This window comes from Melanotaenia boesemani, chromosome 11 (assembly GCF_017639745.1).
Source record: "Melanotaenia boesemani isolate fMelBoe1 chromosome 11, fMelBoe1.pri, whole genome shotgun sequence".
Taxonomy (NCBI): Eukaryota; Metazoa; Chordata; class Actinopteri; order Atheriniformes; family Melanotaeniidae; genus Melanotaenia; species Melanotaenia boesemani.
Genome location: NC_055692.1, coordinates 20,712,512 through 20,730,799, shown reverse-complemented (window position 1 = coordinate 20,730,799; position 18,288 = coordinate 20,712,512). Strand labels below are relative to the sequence as shown.

At 37.0% G+C, this 18,288-nt stretch overlaps 1 protein-coding gene across 3 annotated transcripts in view; it reads left to right on the top strand.

The window, feature by feature from the left end:
- Positions 1–17,919, top strand: part of LOC121649494 (EGF-like repeat and discoidin I-like domain-containing protein 3) — a 113,082-nt gene extending 95,163 nt beyond the window's left edge. For all 3 annotated transcript variants that reach the window (XM_042000364.1, XM_042000363.1, XM_042000361.1), the window contains 2 exons: positions 6,579–6,734; positions 14,819–17,919. In XM_042000364.1, coding sequence (XP_041856298.1) covers positions 6,579–6,734; positions 14,819–14,968 — 306 coding nt within the window. In that variant the 3' untranslated portion in view covers positions 14,969–17,919. The remainder of the gene's footprint in view (positions 1–6,578; positions 6,735–14,818) is intronic.
- The last annotated feature ends 369 nt before the right edge of the window (positions 17,920–18,288 follow it).

Here is an 18,288-nt window from a genome sequence, read left to right as displayed (position 1 = left end):
AAGCGTTCAAAGGGTGCTACAAAGACTTTACAGATTCCTAGTTTGTCTGAGGTAAAAGCTTGTGAAGGAGCGAATGGGGTTGAAAGTGTGATGGAAGAAAGAACAGAAGGTGGGGGCTGGAGGAGAGACCTTGGTTTAACAAGCTTATCTCACTCCTTAATTCAGTTTGGGCCATCAAAGTGCTGAGAGCCAGCGTCGCTAGGGGCAGCTGTATTTTTTTGACTGCTACCTGTGACAGCAATTACAGGTTTTGCTTCAAGCGTGCCTTTGTTTTGGTGGCAGACTTGACTCCTTGGGTTGAGCAAGATTACCTCCATGCTCCACAACCGGAGCATAATCAAAGCCTCCCAATGTGAGATGTCAAGGCCTTCTGAATCAGCCAAGCAGCACCTGACACCATTTCTTCCTCACCCCTTTATTTAAGGGGCTTGTGGTGACATTATTATTAATATAGCAGAGTTGTTGTTTAAATGTATTCCTATGCATCACAAGGAAATATTCTTCACTGCTAGCCCCAGCTGAAACAGAAATAAATAGTATGTTTAGACACAAATGGAAGCATATGCAGAATTTATTTGATGGCAGCACTCCATGAATAGTAAATTAACATCTAAAAAAGTACATATATACTGTGGAGGATCTAAATAATTACATATCTGTAATCACAATATGATTTAAAAACATCCAGATACAACCATTTGTCCTACTTCCATTGACTTTATATCTCACAAATAGAAGGGCTTGGGTTTAATTTACCCAGGTGCTTTTTAGAGAGTCAAAAGTTAGCTTTTCATTCCCCCTTATATACACAGCAGGATGCAAAGCCTTAAGAGAGGCCCTATAATATCAAGGGAGAAAATCTTGATCTTCAAATAGGTGGAAAAGAAGCTGTGAAGTATTGTTGAAACCTTATGAAAGACAAATCCTCATCAGTAATCTCATATTCACATCACCGCTCTGCGAAAGAAATTATTGTTTTTTTTAGGAACAAGATGGGGGTAATGTGCTAAGATGCACCGCAGTGTTCTGCCACGTGTCAAAAGCAGAACTGAGTCACACATAGCTCATGCATTACAATTTTTGCCTGTTTTTTTAATCTTCGAGGGACCCGCCTTGTTTTGTTTTGTCAGAGCAGCGTGACACAGTATATGCTGGGCGGTGACCGGGCCAATTAGTGTGATGTATGGTTGTGTCAGTATTGTATAGAGCATGCTAAAGAAATAAATCTGTGTGCTTAGGTTTCTCTCATGCTGTCTATGTGCCTTTATGTATCACAGCAAAATGTCAAGTGAAGCCTGTTTTTCATTGTTGATAACAGGTTGGTGCTGGGCTGATGTGTGATAAGTAAGATAGTTTTACAGTGACATTTATGCCATTTATATCACTGGCAATCCTATTAATTATTTATAAATTATATTCTGACATTTATTTTGGTAGAAAACAAAGGACTTCTTCAAAGACAGTGTATCACATATAAAGGAAATACCATACCTTAAAGAAAGAAATGGATGGATTTGAGAATAAAAACAACAATGATGGAGTAACACATGGGTGTCGCCCCTGTGGAGGATGATGATGTTTTAACTCCAACACTTTTCGCATTGAGAGGGTTCCACACGCGCACCTTTTTTTCTCTCTCTTCCTGTGTTGTGGACAAACGTGGCTGGTCTAGTGGATTCCTGGACTTCTCATGTTTCTGCTCTTCCTCTCCATCTCCTGTTGTTCCATGAATCACGACGGCTGTCAGTGATCAGCCGATTGGCTTTTCTGTCGTTAGTACCTTCTCTGTTGTAGCCTTTGTTTCTCGTTTAGTTGAGAAGGAGGAATCTAGCGGTTCATGGTTCTGTTACGTCCCCTTCTCAGATCTAGGGGATCAGGGACGATAACAAACTGAAATGAACCAGACCAAAGGGAGGATATATAAAAATAACAATAATTTATTATACAAAAACCGGGTTCAAACAAACAAATACAAACAAAGGGTGTCCTATCTCAGGTTATATCCTATCTGGTAACAAAAGAAACAAACAGCCAAACAAAAGGTGTCCTTAATTAGGTAAATTACCATTAACCAAACAACAAACAGTCTTGTTAGCCAAAATAACAAAAAAACAAACTTCAACTCTTTAACGAGGATATCACAAAACAAACAGAAGATCTCCTAAAGAAATAACAAACAAAAGCTCTTCTAAATAGAAACCAAAATCTTCTATACAAACTCAAAATATTCACAAAAGAGGAGTGTCTTTTCTCAACTCTTAAGGACTAGCACAATCGTGCAAACAACCAAAATAAGGGAATCTCCAAGCTTAACAAACTACTCAGGTTTTACCACAAATCCAAAACACAGACCAGCGTCTATCACAATCCCAGCTTGGCACACTGTGAGTCCAATGAATCACAGCTGCCCCGATTGACGTTGGCAGCTCCATCTTATGGCTCCCGCAGCGATCTGATTGGGCCGTGCCGGTGGAGGTGCGGTGCGAGCTGTCCAATCCAGGAGTGGGCGGTGCCAAAGGAACCCAGAAGTGAATGCCGCTGTCCAATCCTCAGCATGGCAGGCGGGTCTCTCCAGCTGGACCTAGTTCCTGTCAGTCAGTCGTAGCATTCATTCATGCTTTTATGTACATTCTCAGGCGGAAGGCCTGGGGATGTAACAGTTCATACAGCACATATTTACCCCAAAGTATTGTTTTTGGCAGGACCTTCTCAAACACAGTAGGGAAACACAGGTGGCAGTAAGGATTTGTACTTCAGCTATGAAGGGGAAGATCTAGAAAAGTTTTGAAGGGGGGCACTGTACAAAAAGACCTAAGATCCAAGAGGATACAAGTCTCTGTATCTGCGGCATATTTCCGGGGATATACAGGAATATCCGGTCTGTAACAGATCCTATTATAGGATACCCTCCGTATACACATATATAGCAAATCCTAGTATAGGATATGCCGCGGATACACATCTGTGACGGATCCTAGTATTGGATACCCTCCGTATACACAACTTTAAGAAATCCTAGTGTATGATATTCTCCGTATACACATCTGTCGCAGATCCTACTTATAGATACACAACTTAATTTTGCCCTCTCTGGTGATCCTCGTCCATTTTTTAACCCTTTAAATGACAGTTTGTTTGAATTACTTATTTACTAATTATTCACTGTAACCATGGCAACAGAAACTCAAATGCTGGGCTGGTGACATGCCAGGTCATGTCTGTGACGCATCACTGTGAGCTTGCAGGCTAATTGGATTTTTTCAGCAGTGGTCGGGGTCCACAAACGTTAAATCTCTGTCCTTGCACCGCGACATGCCAGTATCTTTATTAAATGTCACGATCAACGGCAATGTTGTATTTCATTTTAAATAGGTTGTCGCCTGTCTTTTTGTCTTGATTACCTTACTTACATACTTGCTTGATACAGAGTGAATGGTGGATAATATTAGAAAAACGATTTAGGATAGACTTACTTGCTTGATACACATTTAATGGTCAGAGTGAATGGTGGATAATATTTCTTGCAATAAAAACGATTTAGGAAACGATCTGTGGACTTTGAAACAAAATGTCGCATCATCCTCTGGACTCACACAAGTTGTAAGAGCTGCACCCGCCCTCTGAAATGATACTTGTGTCACCTAACATAATGTTAAGCAATCATCTCCCTTCCCTCCACTGATCAGGTCTAACACAACAGCTGCGGCCGACCGAGCTGCAGGTTCTGTGTGTTACCTTGGCAACGCATCACAACGAGAGATATTAAATAGTCCACTCAGCCGCTTCTTGTAAAAAACTTATGATTTTAACAGTAAAAAACAACATTAAAGTATTAATAAGTGATTTGATATTTCTTTCATAAGTGACCATGGTACAAGCGGGATAATGCCCGATGTCCATTATCATAAATTAATGGAGATGCAGAGGCAACCGTCTGATGCAAAAGCCTCCGCGTGGACACCTCGTCGGGCATTATCCCTTACGTATAAGTTTTATAATACATAACAAATCCCATAACCCAACTCTGGTGATCCTCGTCCATTTTTAACCTTTTAAATGGAGTTTTGTATATGTCAAAAATTAGCAAAAATAAATCAATAAATAAAAAAAATAAATAAAAAATATTGTATTTCATTGTATTTTTACTCTAGTATCAAATGCTTCTTCTCGAGACTTTCCATGGGTAAAACTGTTCCATTGATTTACATTGATTACAACTATATATTTTAATTTAGTTGTAATTACAGTTTAAAACTATTCATTATTTAATGTTAGCATTTCATTTGCAAAAAAGGTTGTGATATTTTACATTTTTAATTTTCACCAGATTTTTACTTTGTAGGCAGATGCAAATCCTGGTATTTTTTGACAGTGATGTTATGGCATCATGGACCCACCAGGGGGTGCTAATAGTGATTTCTTTGCTTGCATTATTGTATTATTTTTAAACTATCAACATGTTGATTTAGATGTTAATTACGAATTTGTTTCACACATATACAGAAGAAAAATAAATAAATAAATCTTGGTGTCCCCATGTGGTCCCAAAGCTCCATAATATAACTCTCCATGACAAGGTCACGAAAAGAAGCATCTATTACTACATAAAAACAGAGGTGGAAAGTAACCAATTACATTTGCTCAAATTGCTGTAATTGAGTAGTTTTTGTGAGTAATTTGCAATTTATATATATATATATATATATATATGTGTGTGTGTGTGTATATATATAGGGACATGGAGAAACTCTTTCTGAGCAAGCAGCTGGATCCAAAAGGTTTTACGGGATCCCTGCAGAATTGTATTTTCAGAAACAAATTGCAACAGGAGATGAACAAAAAAAGAAACGGCGCGAGAAAAAGAACCTTTCATCTACAGAGCCTAACTGGCAAGTGATGTATAAAGCGATGTTCAAAACCTATAATGACCACAGTATATTGAGGGATTTCCTTTCCAACCAAAGTTGTCTAAAGGCCCATCAACCTTACAGGAGTCTAACTCTAGCATTTTGTTGAACAGTAAGGAATTCCCTGCACTGCAGACAAAGACATCTGATGATCACGAGAGTAAGAGAGATGACACCACAACTGATGTTTGCAAGGTATCTGAGAACCTGGAGAATCCACAGAAAAAAACATTTGGAGGCCCAGGATAAAAAATTCCAACTGAGGTCCTTGCAAACACAAACAAGTACTGTGAACAGGCCGAAGAACATCATGAAATCAAAGAACTGCATAACTGCCTGCGTTTATTTGACTAAAACAACAGTGAAATTAATAAAATCCAGAGTTTTCTTCAGAAATATGAGCCGGGGCAGACAGGGGCACTGGCCAGGAAGAGGGGAGGGGGGGCTTAAGTGAGACCTTTGTGTTTTTAACCAGATCATCATTTTTTTTTCAGTTTCTTCATCAATATCAGCTGTTTACCTTCATCTGTTAACATCTGGTGGTTTTATGACACATTATCACCATGTGATAATGATGATGATGTATGAATTCTACATTATGATCTAGAACATGATAGAGATGGTGCAAAACACCATATATAAAAAAGTACATTACATGCTACATTTACTGAACCTTGGACATCTGATGTTTACCCAAGGGAACACTAAATATTTGTTTGCATTGGCTTGCAGTAAAAACGGGCAAATTCCAGGCATAGTTGCGAATGGTGATTAATCATGATTAATTATGTCCAGTTTGTTGATTATGATCAATCATGATTAATTAATTTGTAAGTTGTGATTAATCTGAATTTAAATTTTAATAATCTGACAGCCCTAATAACTATATAAGAAATTATATAATGCAGTTATATAAAAAAAAAACAATAAAATACCTTTTGTTTAAACTGCTGCTCAAATGTAAAGGTATTTCTGCAGGTCCCACTGTCTGAACATTATATTTCTCAACTTAGCAGTTGGTTAGGAAATACGTTATACTTCACATATGCTTAGGTTTGTTTACATGCATTATTGATTAGACAGAATTAACACAGTAAAAATATCTTCTTTGGGGGGACCATAAAATAAATAAAGAGCTAAAGCCTATTTAGACATAATGGTAGAATATTTTCCTCTGGCTGCAGAGTCAGTCAGACCGTCATGATTTTGAGGTTGAGGCTAATGAGTACTTAAAAATATATATAAGAAGAATACATATACAAACACTAAAATGCTAATAACTATAAATGTTTGTATGTCCACTACAAAGAACCCTTGCACAGTAAACTGTTTGCAACAAATGAGATGCTATTAAAAATTAACCCAAATGGAGCAGAGTAGGTTTCAGAAGCTGCTGCACTGTGCAGTTTCTGTTTTGCTGAGTTGAGGATGTGGACATAGCCTTGTTGTTCAATATTGCGTGAATAATTGAAACTGACTTGACTTGCATACAGTTTCTTTATTCGCAAAATTTTCTGTTGTGATTTATAAAGAAGAGAAAAAAATAAACGCTTTCTTATCTAAAGTGACCATTGGTAACGTTTTTTTTTTTTTATTTTCTCATTTTCCAGAGCACGGAATTAATGATTGTGCTCTGTTTGCCTTCCTTTCTCTCCATCTCTCTCTTCTTAGGTGGACTTGCTTGTGCCAACCAAAGTTACAGGGATCATCACCCAGGGAGCTAAAGACTTTGGCCATGTCCAGTTTGTCGGCTCATACAAAGTTGCTTACAGTAATAATGGAGAGCGGTGGGATGTATATCAAGATGAGAAACAGGGGAAGGACAAGGTAAGTTGCTTTCACACCCCATGATGACCTTGATCAAACACAACTTTCATCAGCATATAAATTACTTGACTGGGTATGCTATTCAGAAACACATATAGCTGTGTATATTTTGAGAGCTATACATTTGAAATATAAATCACAGAGACGGGTATTCTGGATAGATGTCATCTGCAGAAAAAAGCATGAGTAGCAAACCTAAGTCAGACAAACATGAGAACAGCAAACGTCAAAATGACAGGTATTAACTGTGAAGATGTCCATTTTGGAAGCTGTCTGCTTCTTCTTACCACTTCCCATAAGCATTTTCTTATCTGTGACTTAGACGGAGCCTGTCTGGTCTGTCCTATTGCCTTTGCTTGGTTTAGGATCAGATAAGACTCCCGCTGTCAACCTGGCTTGGCCAGTGCTATGCAGAAAACCTTGTTTACTCCTCTTCAACAGAGTTCACATGTCCATCGCAATCGCCCACGACAACAGAGACAGTGCAGAGCTGCAGCAGCTTCTCTGCTGATATCAGGAGAGCTGCAGGCACAGGGTTGCTGCTAATGCGGAAGCCTCTTGTCTTTCAGATACTGGTAGCATGAGATGTTGTGTTTGCTTTTCTCGCTTGCTGTGTTATTGAAAGATAAGCTTTGCCTCCTCTTCATGCAATGCTGATTTGTTGACTACAGAAATCAGAAAGCAAAATGCACACATATCTGTACATGCATATTTCAGCTGTTTTAATCTACATTATTTCAGGTTTTATCTTCTTGAACATGTATATTTAAAAATATCTAAGATCACACACTAATGATCATTTTGTAAACTTATAAAACCTTGCATTAATAAGTATGTAAGGATTAAATTTTTTTTAACTAATTAAATGTGTAAAAATTCCACTTAATGTGTTTATGCATTATTTATGCTAACAAATTAGAAAGGTTTGAACAAACAATTCAAATGTGATTTCTCAAATGAAATATTTTAATGTAGAAGGAATGCTTTCATGCATGAGTGCAATCTTTTATTTTTTTTTTTTTTTTTTTTGGTTGGTTACACGACCTCCTATATAAGGTTAAACACTCAAGCTGGCAAAAGTTAATTGTATGAAGGAAAGTTTAAGCTCCTCACATTCATTTATTAACGTTTTCTAGTTAAATAGACATTGTGTAAGAATTAACACAGTTAATTAAACAACAACAGTAGCCTCTGAATGTCAAAAAGCCTTGACAACATTGCAGAAAGCGTTAACTTAGGTAAAGATGTTCGTTGTTTAATTAATATTGCAAACTGCATCCCATCAAACTATCAGACATCGTTCTTCTGTGTTTAGAAGGAAGAATGGTTCTCACAGGGGGAACGGATCTCTACAGGCCTTCCCACCGGCTTTTAGTCTGGCTTTACCACAACTGAAAGTCGGTGTTGACGGTGACTATGAAAGCGACTGAAACCATGTGAACATCCACTTCTGTGCCAGCGAGGTGGTGTGTTTTAGCAGTATCTACTGTTATGCTGCCCATGGTAACGAGCAAGACTGTCTAACATAACCTAATGAAAAAAGTTAGCTAAAGGCTCATTTACTACTCTTAACTTACTTTCTGCTTCTTAAGCTTCTTCCACCTGGGGATAGCTAGCCCCATGTTGATCCTCCTTTAATGTATCATCAGGTCACCCTGCTTTTTAAATGCCCTTTTTTTGCTTTTTTGGCAATGGTGAAAACGTGTTGTTACTGCAGAATTTTATGTAGTTCTGCATTTTTGTAAATAACAGTTTAACAGATTTTCCAACTTGCTGGGGTAGTAAGCGTCTATCGTTTATCTTCCCCTACTGCATCTTAATCACTGGCTCAAAGGGAAAACGTGTAGTTGGTGCAATTTTCCCTTGTCGGCTGTAGTTTCACCATGGCAGACTGCCATGGTGCTGCCCTACAGGCCTACCCGTCATGTGCATGAACAAATCTAAAATTCTTTGCTTACGGGAATGCGTCAGATCATTAGCAGACATCATAATACACCAATGATAACACATATGTACATGCAGACAACGGTTTTGGCCAGTAAACAACAGAAAATGTCACACAATGTCCCTTTAAGAATAAAAATTCAATGTGACAGTTTTGGTGCATTTGTAAGTATCTTATTTGCCTTCATATTTTATACTCCAGTCCATGCCCTTCAGTCTCTGCACATAAAAACTTCAGATATGATTTTCCAACTTTGCCATAAAATCTGCTCTAGAAATGTGTGCTGAGTTTGTTCAACAACTTCAGTTGGTATTTTAGGATGTAGCTTTTCAAAAGAGAGACTTTAATTTTGTTTGAATTACCATAACAGCTCTAAAGCAGCACTTTGTTAGGGTACATCACCCCCTATCAATGTATGTACTTTAGCTTATTGTGGGTACAGTTCTGCAGCTGATGCCCAGAAATATTATTCTACATCTGAAGTTCAAATTTGTGGCTAGATGAGTTTATGACTCCCATGAGAATCGTTGTCTAGGGGCCAATGCACACTCAGTGGGATTCTCATACTTGCAGTTTCAACACTGAGCACTGGTTGCCTTCTGCACATCTGGAAAAGCATCATCTAATATAGCATGATAGGAAACCACTGATTGCATGTCAGGAAACTGTTATATATAGATTTTTTTTTTTTTTTTTATCATAAGCACATTTCCCCACGTTTTCCAGTGCTGCATAGGATCCCTTTTGATAACCACATACAATCTATTCTATGTTGTTGTGTAATTGAGAGCAGGACCTTTGATAAACCCAGTAAGTGTGCTCTCTTTTATAGGGCAGGCATGTTTAGAAAGGCTTCCGAGTGCCAAGTGGCTGCTTAGATGTATGATACTTCAAGGTGTTTTCCTCCTTCAGTCGGCTGAAGCAGCCATTAATGCTAGAGGACATATTTGGCCTCGACTCCCGAGGCTCCTCCTGCCACACAACGCTTGACTTGGCAGGGATATACTGTGAATGTGTGTGTGTGTGTGTGTGTCTGTGTGTGTGTGTGTGTCCGCGTGCACATCTGAGTGTCTGGCTGGAGCACAGTGGTGGAGGCTTGTAAGTATTCTTCTCAGCTTCTCCCTCCAGCTCCTGTGTGGCAGAGGCTGCAGGCAGTTAGATCTAGATTGAGAGAGGGGGCTCTGTCAGAATACAGATGTTGTCAAAGCAGGGCGCAACAGCGCACACACACAACAATATCCCTCTGCGAAATCCATAGGGCTTCGTTTGCCTTCTCTACTGAAACAAGTAACAATGTAGTCCAATCCTTGAACATCCCATAATTCCTGCAATCAGCTATCCATTTACCTTTCACACCTGGGTTGCTATGTTGACTGCTCCTGCAGCAGTATTCTTTCATGGGTGTCAGTTTTTACACGGCTCTATTCATGGTGACAATCAAGTACAAAAGTAATTGATTTATTTTCAGTGGTGTTTCACAGGTGGCATGGGGTTAATTAACCATTAGAGCCTCCAGTATCCTTCAGGTCAGAGTGTTTCTGTGGGTCAGATAGATAATTATACAATCATCATAAAAATATCCCCTAACATTCATATTTAGTCTTGATGTTATAATAAATTATGGGCTGTGAGTCCCAGGATGCTCAGGAATATAAGAGCACTGAACAAGGTAACATGTTGGAGGAGGCTTAATTGTGTGCCACAGTCTGATTGAGTGAAACTGACTTTTCTAAGGTGGCAGGCCACACTTCACCTTTCAGTGAAGACATAAGTACAGTGCATTTTCCAGACTATCGCCACATGATGGCAACATGAGTGCCAAGGGCAAAAAGATGAGCGCATGATGATCCCATGACCTGTCCAGCTGGTTTAAATAATGGAGAGTGGCTAGTATTGTACTGTAGCTCCAGGAGCACACAAGCCCTCTCTTGGTAATGTGTATATCTGACTCTACCAGCCACGGAAATCGATACTTCAGAGCTGAGTTGTAGCTTCTGATTTAGTCAGAAGACACACAGTACAGAGAATGTGAAGTTGATGTGACACACCTGTTTGTTTAGATGTTATATTGTATTTGTGCTTGCTCTGTGACTGCTTTTTGTTTGTCTAGACTTTGAATTTCATCTTCTTTCTTCTTCCCTTGTCCTCTCAATTTGACTGTTTTTAGCCAAACCAAATCTAACCAGGTAATAATGGTTGCAAACAGAGGTGATGGGTGTGCATCCGCTAAAAGAAGACACTTCAGTCCTTAACATTTCACACAGCATGACATATCGTCACATTCTCCTTAACATTTTACAGTCATCACTATTTGGATGCTAGTTCTGACCTGGAGCTAGTTATGTTGATAATTATTAGCTGTTTCAGATGTTTTGGGTGGTTTCATGTGTCTAATCTGACAGGTATTGCTACTTGACTTATGATAGTGTGTGTATTCATAATGGGCAGATACTTGAGTGTGGAATATTGGCTAAATATTTACATAGGAACTGCATTTATTCATTATTAGCATACTTTTATAAATATATTTTATACATAAGAATTGCACTTAAATGGCTTCTTCTACACATTATAGCCCTGCATTACCTGCTTATATAGCAAAATATGATATAAAATATACATGCTTTGTACTCTGCAGGAAGTGATCATGCTTTGAACATGCTTAGATTTGCTTTATGAATAATTCCAAGTCAATAGACAATATATATTTTGGTTTTATGTGCTTTTGTTTTTTAAAATTATTAAAACTTTAGGTTGTGTCAACATGTTGTTGTCATTGATTCTATTATTATGTTGCTCATCTCTATATTTTTGGTTTCCTCCTAAGATTATGTGTCCGTTTATCATGCTACTTGGTACATCCAGCTCCAGATAGTCTATTTTGAAGACATGGCTTGTGACGCTGTGCACTTGCCCAGACAGTCTGTGAAAGGTCCTTGTCATATTTTGATCAGCTTCAGGTTTTATGGCCGTCAGATCCTGTCTTTTATATTATGTTATTGTGTACCCTTCCTGTCACATTGCAGTCAGAGTTAGTGCAGTTGGGGAACACTGAAGAGCTTGTAATAAAGGTGTTTCGTGATCCTTGATGTGTTTAATCTGTGAAACAGGGCAGGGCAGTGGATACACCTGCTGTGGTACTTTTGTACTTGTTTTAAATATCTAAAGTTGCAACTTTTATTAGACATGATGATTAAATAAAGATGAATCCACTAAATAACACACTGTAGCTCCTGGGACAATGGGAGTTGTTTCCAGGCGAATCTCTTAATCAGATGGACCAGATCCTGTTCAGCCCACAGTAATGAGGTTAGGGCTCCATCATATGGCCCGACCAGCTGCGTGTTTCCATGCTGGTATCAATTATGGGCAGTTGTACTGGGGAACTATAGAGCTGGTATCCACGAATGTCCTCAAAGAATGCCTTGACCTCACATGTTTGGACGTAAGGGCCAGCTTGTATTTTAGGTCACATGTGTACTTGGTAACAATACAATCATCCAAACTATTGAATTTGTTGTGTTCTATTTTGTTTTTGTTTTGTTATTACTGTTCTTTTTTATTTGTTATCATTTTTCTGAGTGACAGCAAGCACAGATGAACAAGGTTTAGAGACAAACACATAAAAAAAGGTAATACAGTTTAAAATGCTTCATAAAGAAGTCACATTGGTTTATTATCATACTAAAACTCAATCAGACAGTTTTTCTGAAGTATCCTGATTACACCTTACTTATTTTCATGGTTACTCTCAGAAGTATGTCAGCCAAGTTTGTTTCTGTATATGCTTCACAAAAGAGTAATTTCATTTTCTTCGTAAATTGAATTAAAAAAAATTCAAATTATTCATGATAAATATATTTTATGTAGATGCACAAAATAACACAATATATTTATTTTATTTAACTTTGAGGTTCTAAATATGTATCAAAGCATGATGACATTGTTAAAATAAGGATAAAAAGTGGAAGAAGTAGAGAGCAGAATGCCATGTGATGATGAGTTGTGTGCTTGTCTGTAGATGCAAACTCTCTGACAACAGGCTGAGCTCTGGGCCACGGTAACGATAAGACAGACAGAACAGAGTGGTTTCACAGCAGGAGGAAGATGATGAAAAACGATGTAGGATGAAAAGCTGACCTGCATGTGTTTGCAGCAGACATGTTAAATAAGTAGACTAATGAAAGCGTGCACCTGTCACAGTTTCTTAGAAATAAAAAGTTACAAAAGCCCTAAAAGCCATAAAAATGACAGGATTAAACCTGCCGTATAAAGAATAACATGAAACAGGCATATTAATAGAAACCCACACATTACTTCTAAGAAATTAGGTTTCATACATTGTCAGATTATTGAATATTGCTTGGGGACAATTACATTGTACGTATCCTTCAGCTAGGTGATAACCAACTGGTCCATGAAGTATATGACAGCTAAAAGCCGTATTTCACACTGCAGCTTTCTAAAGGATCATGTATGGGTTTCTGGCTGAAACTCATACATATTGAGATTTATTTGATAAATACATAAAAAGGGTGTTTATTAGTGCTGATGTCCGGATGAAGTGGCTTATTTTATTTTATTTTTTAACATAGAAAATTGCAGTTTAACACATATTTATATATTTACAAAGGGAGTATCCAGATTTGCTTCATATATATATATAAATATATATATATATATATATATACACACACACTCTCCACTCAAGTAACTTATCTGAAAGTGGAAGTTATTTATTTCTTGCTGTGGAGTTTGAAGATTGCAGGTACTTTTGCACTGATTAGAATTGACATAAATCATTTTCCTTTTACCTGTGACTTGGAAAATTTCATGTAAGATTATACCATTTAAGTCTGTTATATACATTGAGTAAATTGGTCAGATTAGAATAGAAAATGGACTCTTCAGTCTGGGAATGTTTGCTCCAGTAACACAAACTCTAAGCGACTGCTCTGCCAAATTTCTCATGCTTCTATGAATATTGAAACAGAATTAGCCAGAAATTAACTCAAAAAAATGTAAATCCCTGTTTTCAGCACCTGTTTGGATTTAGCCTGCTGGTTTTCTATTCCACACAACACTGAATCCCATTACATCCCAATTACACAGGCATAATGATCACTGTTTAATTGAAATGATCCGATCCTTCAGTGATGCACTGCCTGAACATGCATTTATTCCTAATATACTTGATTCTGCTGTGTTTCAAGCACAGGCCAAAGCTTTCTAATAATCAGTAATGGAGCATATATCCCAGTGTGATGATTACACTTGTATGCATGTGATGGTTTGTCAGTCCAGAATCTATTTTAAGAAACTGTTTTCATTTAAATGGTTACACTATTTATTTAATTAATCTGAACTTGGCGCATACACTTAAATCACTCTAAACAGTTTTATACTCTTACTAAAAGATGTAACAGTGCTGATATGAGGCACAGTAGCGGCACACCATGTGGTTTCGGTTTTGTGTCTTTTTATTCATTTACCTTTTATTTTGTTTGTTTTTGACAACATATTTGACATCCACTATAGCATTTTTATTACAATGTTAACAAAATGTTTAAAAAAGTATGACATAATTGAAAGAACACAATGCCTTCTAATGTGCATATTACTAACACAATTCATTTAACAGGAGAAATGGCACTTGATGTTTTTCACTGATTGTGAAGGCGTTGCTTCCAGCTGTGCCACCTTAACAACGTGCCATTTTCCTCTGGAGGAAAGCTGTTGATGTGCTCACGTGTGATATAAAAAAAGAAAAGAAAATTACTAAGAATAGGACCGGCTTCAGTGAGTTTTCTCAAACAGGCAGTATTTGAATGGAACCTCTTACTGGCTCCATTCAGTACGTGTTCAGCCATGACATCTTCAAGGTAACAAAGAAATATGGGGAGAAAATAAAGGATATTCTTCATTTGCCCTTCAATAAGAAAGTCATCATATTTGGTTATGTTTGTTACTTTCAGAGCAATTTTATTTTAATATCGCTGCAGTGTTAAAATGGTAATGAAATGAGTAGTTCCTACAGATATTACAGACAGGAATCTGCCTTCAAGTTCAGGTTTTGTTGAGATTTATGTATTAAAAAACAAATTCCTACATGCTACCATTTTTTTTTTTTTTTCTTCAGGTGTTCCAGGGGAACTTTGACAACGAGACGCACAGAAAGAATGTGATAGATCCTCCTATCTATGCCCGTCTCATTCGGATCCTTCCCTGGTCGTGGTACGGCAGGATCACTCTGCGTGTAGAAATACTGGGATGCACAGAGGAAGAGTAATGCCCTTCCCTCCATCCTTCTGGCCATCATCCCCTATCCCTTGGCATACTGGAGTATATGATGCAGTACTTCAGAAATAAACTGTTCAACCTGTAAAAAAAAAAATAAAGAAAAAAGAAACAAGAAGAAAAAAAAATAAATTTCCAACGGATTTTTCAAAAATATGTGTTAACTTTCGGTGGGTTATTGTTTGTTCTTTTCTACAATAGTTTAAAACCTGCCCCCGTTCCACTTCTTAGTTTCCTATTTAAAGCGTGATGTTTGTCTTTTTATTCTCAAGATTTGCCATCCTGTTTGGAATGAACTTCTATAATATCTATGGGTGGGGTGGAGTCAGTAAAGGGGTCTCACTGTGGTTTTAACTTGTTGCCATGAAAAGTATTGTACAGTGTCACTTTTTAACAAAGATGTGAAATCTGTCTGTCGTGCTTCATTGGACATAATTAACCAAGTTCATGTCATAGCTAAACTGTCTAAGGTATCATGTAGAGATGACATTTTATCACATTATGAAATATGTTTTTGATTTCATTACTACACCTCCTCAAGCGATGCTTTTACCCTATGGGACACTGACATTGCTCCATCAATCAACACACTATTAATGCTCTTGTATTATATGTAAAAGCCTAAGAAATTGCATGGTACATGAATAATAAATGTATATTAAGACAAATCATTTAAAATTTCCAGCCCGGAAAGCAAATGGCTTTGATTTAGAGACCTATTTTTATGTGCATTTTTAAGTACTTCTGAAACATAACAACATACTGCAAAAGCTTACAATAGATGCTGATATGTGAGACAACAAGCAAGGACTGCAGTTTAAACAGAATTGTTTTATTGCTCTAACAAGGAATTTTCATTTTTATTTAGCAAATATTTGTTTATAGCTGGACTTTTTTCTAAAAGATGATTGTGCAAGTTCATTTTTATATCTGTTTAGATTATTTTCTTTTTCCTTGTCTCAGCTGTCACATTCATAGAATTTGTGTTGAATGTCCTTGTGTTGTCTTGAAGTTCCAAACTGAATCAATTAAAAAGCTCAGGATAGATGTCATTCATATTAACCCACAATGTAAAATGTTTGGCCACGTGGTATATAAAAACGATCATTCACAGAAAACGTCAGATGAGTGAGGCAATTATTCAAATCATTACTTCAAATATGACAATTTGACATGGTAAACAGTAACATCTAATTATTTACTTTTTTTTAGAAATAGAGCAAATATTTAAGATAGCAATATATGTGTGTAATTAATTCAAATCCACAATAATTATGAGCTATGGCAACAACACAGAGCTCTAAATTAGTTGCCATTATAGGGGCTTTCAGCCTTTGTTAACATTCTGGATTAAAATTGTAAAGTAATTAAATGTTAAAGAGGTTGTGGGTATTTTCACATAGCAGCTTTATGGATGTGCAGGTATACACCACATATTCTTACAGGATACTAGAATATGTGGAAGTAAAAAAAGTTACAAAGGTTTTTGTTATGCCAATTACATTAAAACATGACACATCAAAACATGTATCTGCAGACTGCTATGAGTAAACAATGATGCTTTGTTGGATGAATAACTGGAAATAATCGAGTCCTGAGGTACTGTAATTTAGTTAAACCATACTGGTCAGTCTTCTATGCTTAAAATAAGGCTTTGATGGCTGTAGTGGTTTTTGCTCTTGAATAAGCTCTCAAGATGCACAAACAGGCCTAAAAGTCATCACAACCACTTTTCCTCTTCATGTTTCATTTAAAACTTGCCAGGTCTCGGCCTCTCGGCCATTTCAAATTTTTCTAAACACATATTTTCCGCTCTGAGATTGCAGCCTGTGAGAAAAAATGAGACATTTACAGATAAAAAATATATATTATAACAATTTAAAACTTCATGTTTCTCCAACAGTTTTGATTTCCTGACAAAACTGAAGAGTCACTACTGTTCACATCACATCACATTTAATGCTTACAAAAACAAAGTGACATCAGACATCAGACATTGTGCTACTCATCCCAAAATGACGAGTAGCACAATAAAAACATATTGCATTGAACGTGACATGGTGTTATTGTGTCTTAGAGCATTTTTTTTTTCCAATTTCCATAAGAACTCTAAATACAAAACAAACATTTTAATCAGCTGGAGAGCTGGCAGTGGATTTCTGGTTTTGGCTGTGTGATACACATATATATAGTATACTAGCATATATATATATATGGTATATTAATACTCTGTACTGACCTTAAAGACAGGAGTATTTTAGGTAATATCTGTAAGTTCCACTGAAAGCCTTTGCTGTAGTTTACTATTATAAGACAATTGTTCCTGGTGTGAATCAATGACTGTCACTCTGTAGGTTCATGGGCACAGAATAAGCATAAAAAAACTTTGTCTCACTCATGTTTTGTCTTTTTTAGATTTTGATTCTTTGATGCTTTATTGCCAGATAGCTATATGTTAACCAGCATCTGCTCTGATTGAGCTTTGTAGTTGGCTTCCTGTGAGCATGTATCACAGAACAGGCCTGCTACAAAGCCCTGAGAAAGTTTGCATGATGGATGAGTTTGAATAATGTATCCTGTACAGTTTGTACGGTATAACAAAGATGTCCACGGGCACATTACAGTCTTGCATATCATGAAGATCAAATAACCCTTCCTTTGAATTGACCATTGCTTGTCACATGTATTATAAAACTTAATTTTATTGGTCCAAAAGGGGAGCTAAGTGGGAAGCCATGCTGTCTTTGTATGTTTGTGTTGACTGGTCAGTTATAATTTCTTACCTCCTCCACCCAAGTATCAACCGTCATTTACAAAACACACAATGTAAAACTGGTTATGTTCAAGCCTGCAGAGGGGGTTGACTAACTGTACAGTCAAAATGACTTTGCTTCAAATAAAAACTCTTTCAGTTTGACTAAATAAAAATATCTGTGAAAATGGTGTATGTTTTTTTTTTTTTTTCTTTTTGTATTTATCTTTTGAAATGCCTGACAGCTTGTTCAGATATTGGTATGTCTCTTTTATCTATTTGTTATTATTAAGCACTTAACCTATCAGAGTTTGAATTTAAATGTATTTGCAACCTAGCTTGTTGTTGGTTATTTTCCTGCCAAGAACCCCAAAGAAGCTGACAACCTAGTTTTACAGTAATGTTAGGTTTATGTTTCTGTATTTACACACAAGGTTGCATCTTTTACTTTGCCTTACATTTTACCCTAACTTTAGTCCAAGATTAATTGCCCATAAATGTTGTACATAAAAGTTCCTTGGCTTTACACTGCCGTCTTTTCCACTCATTAAACTTAGCTC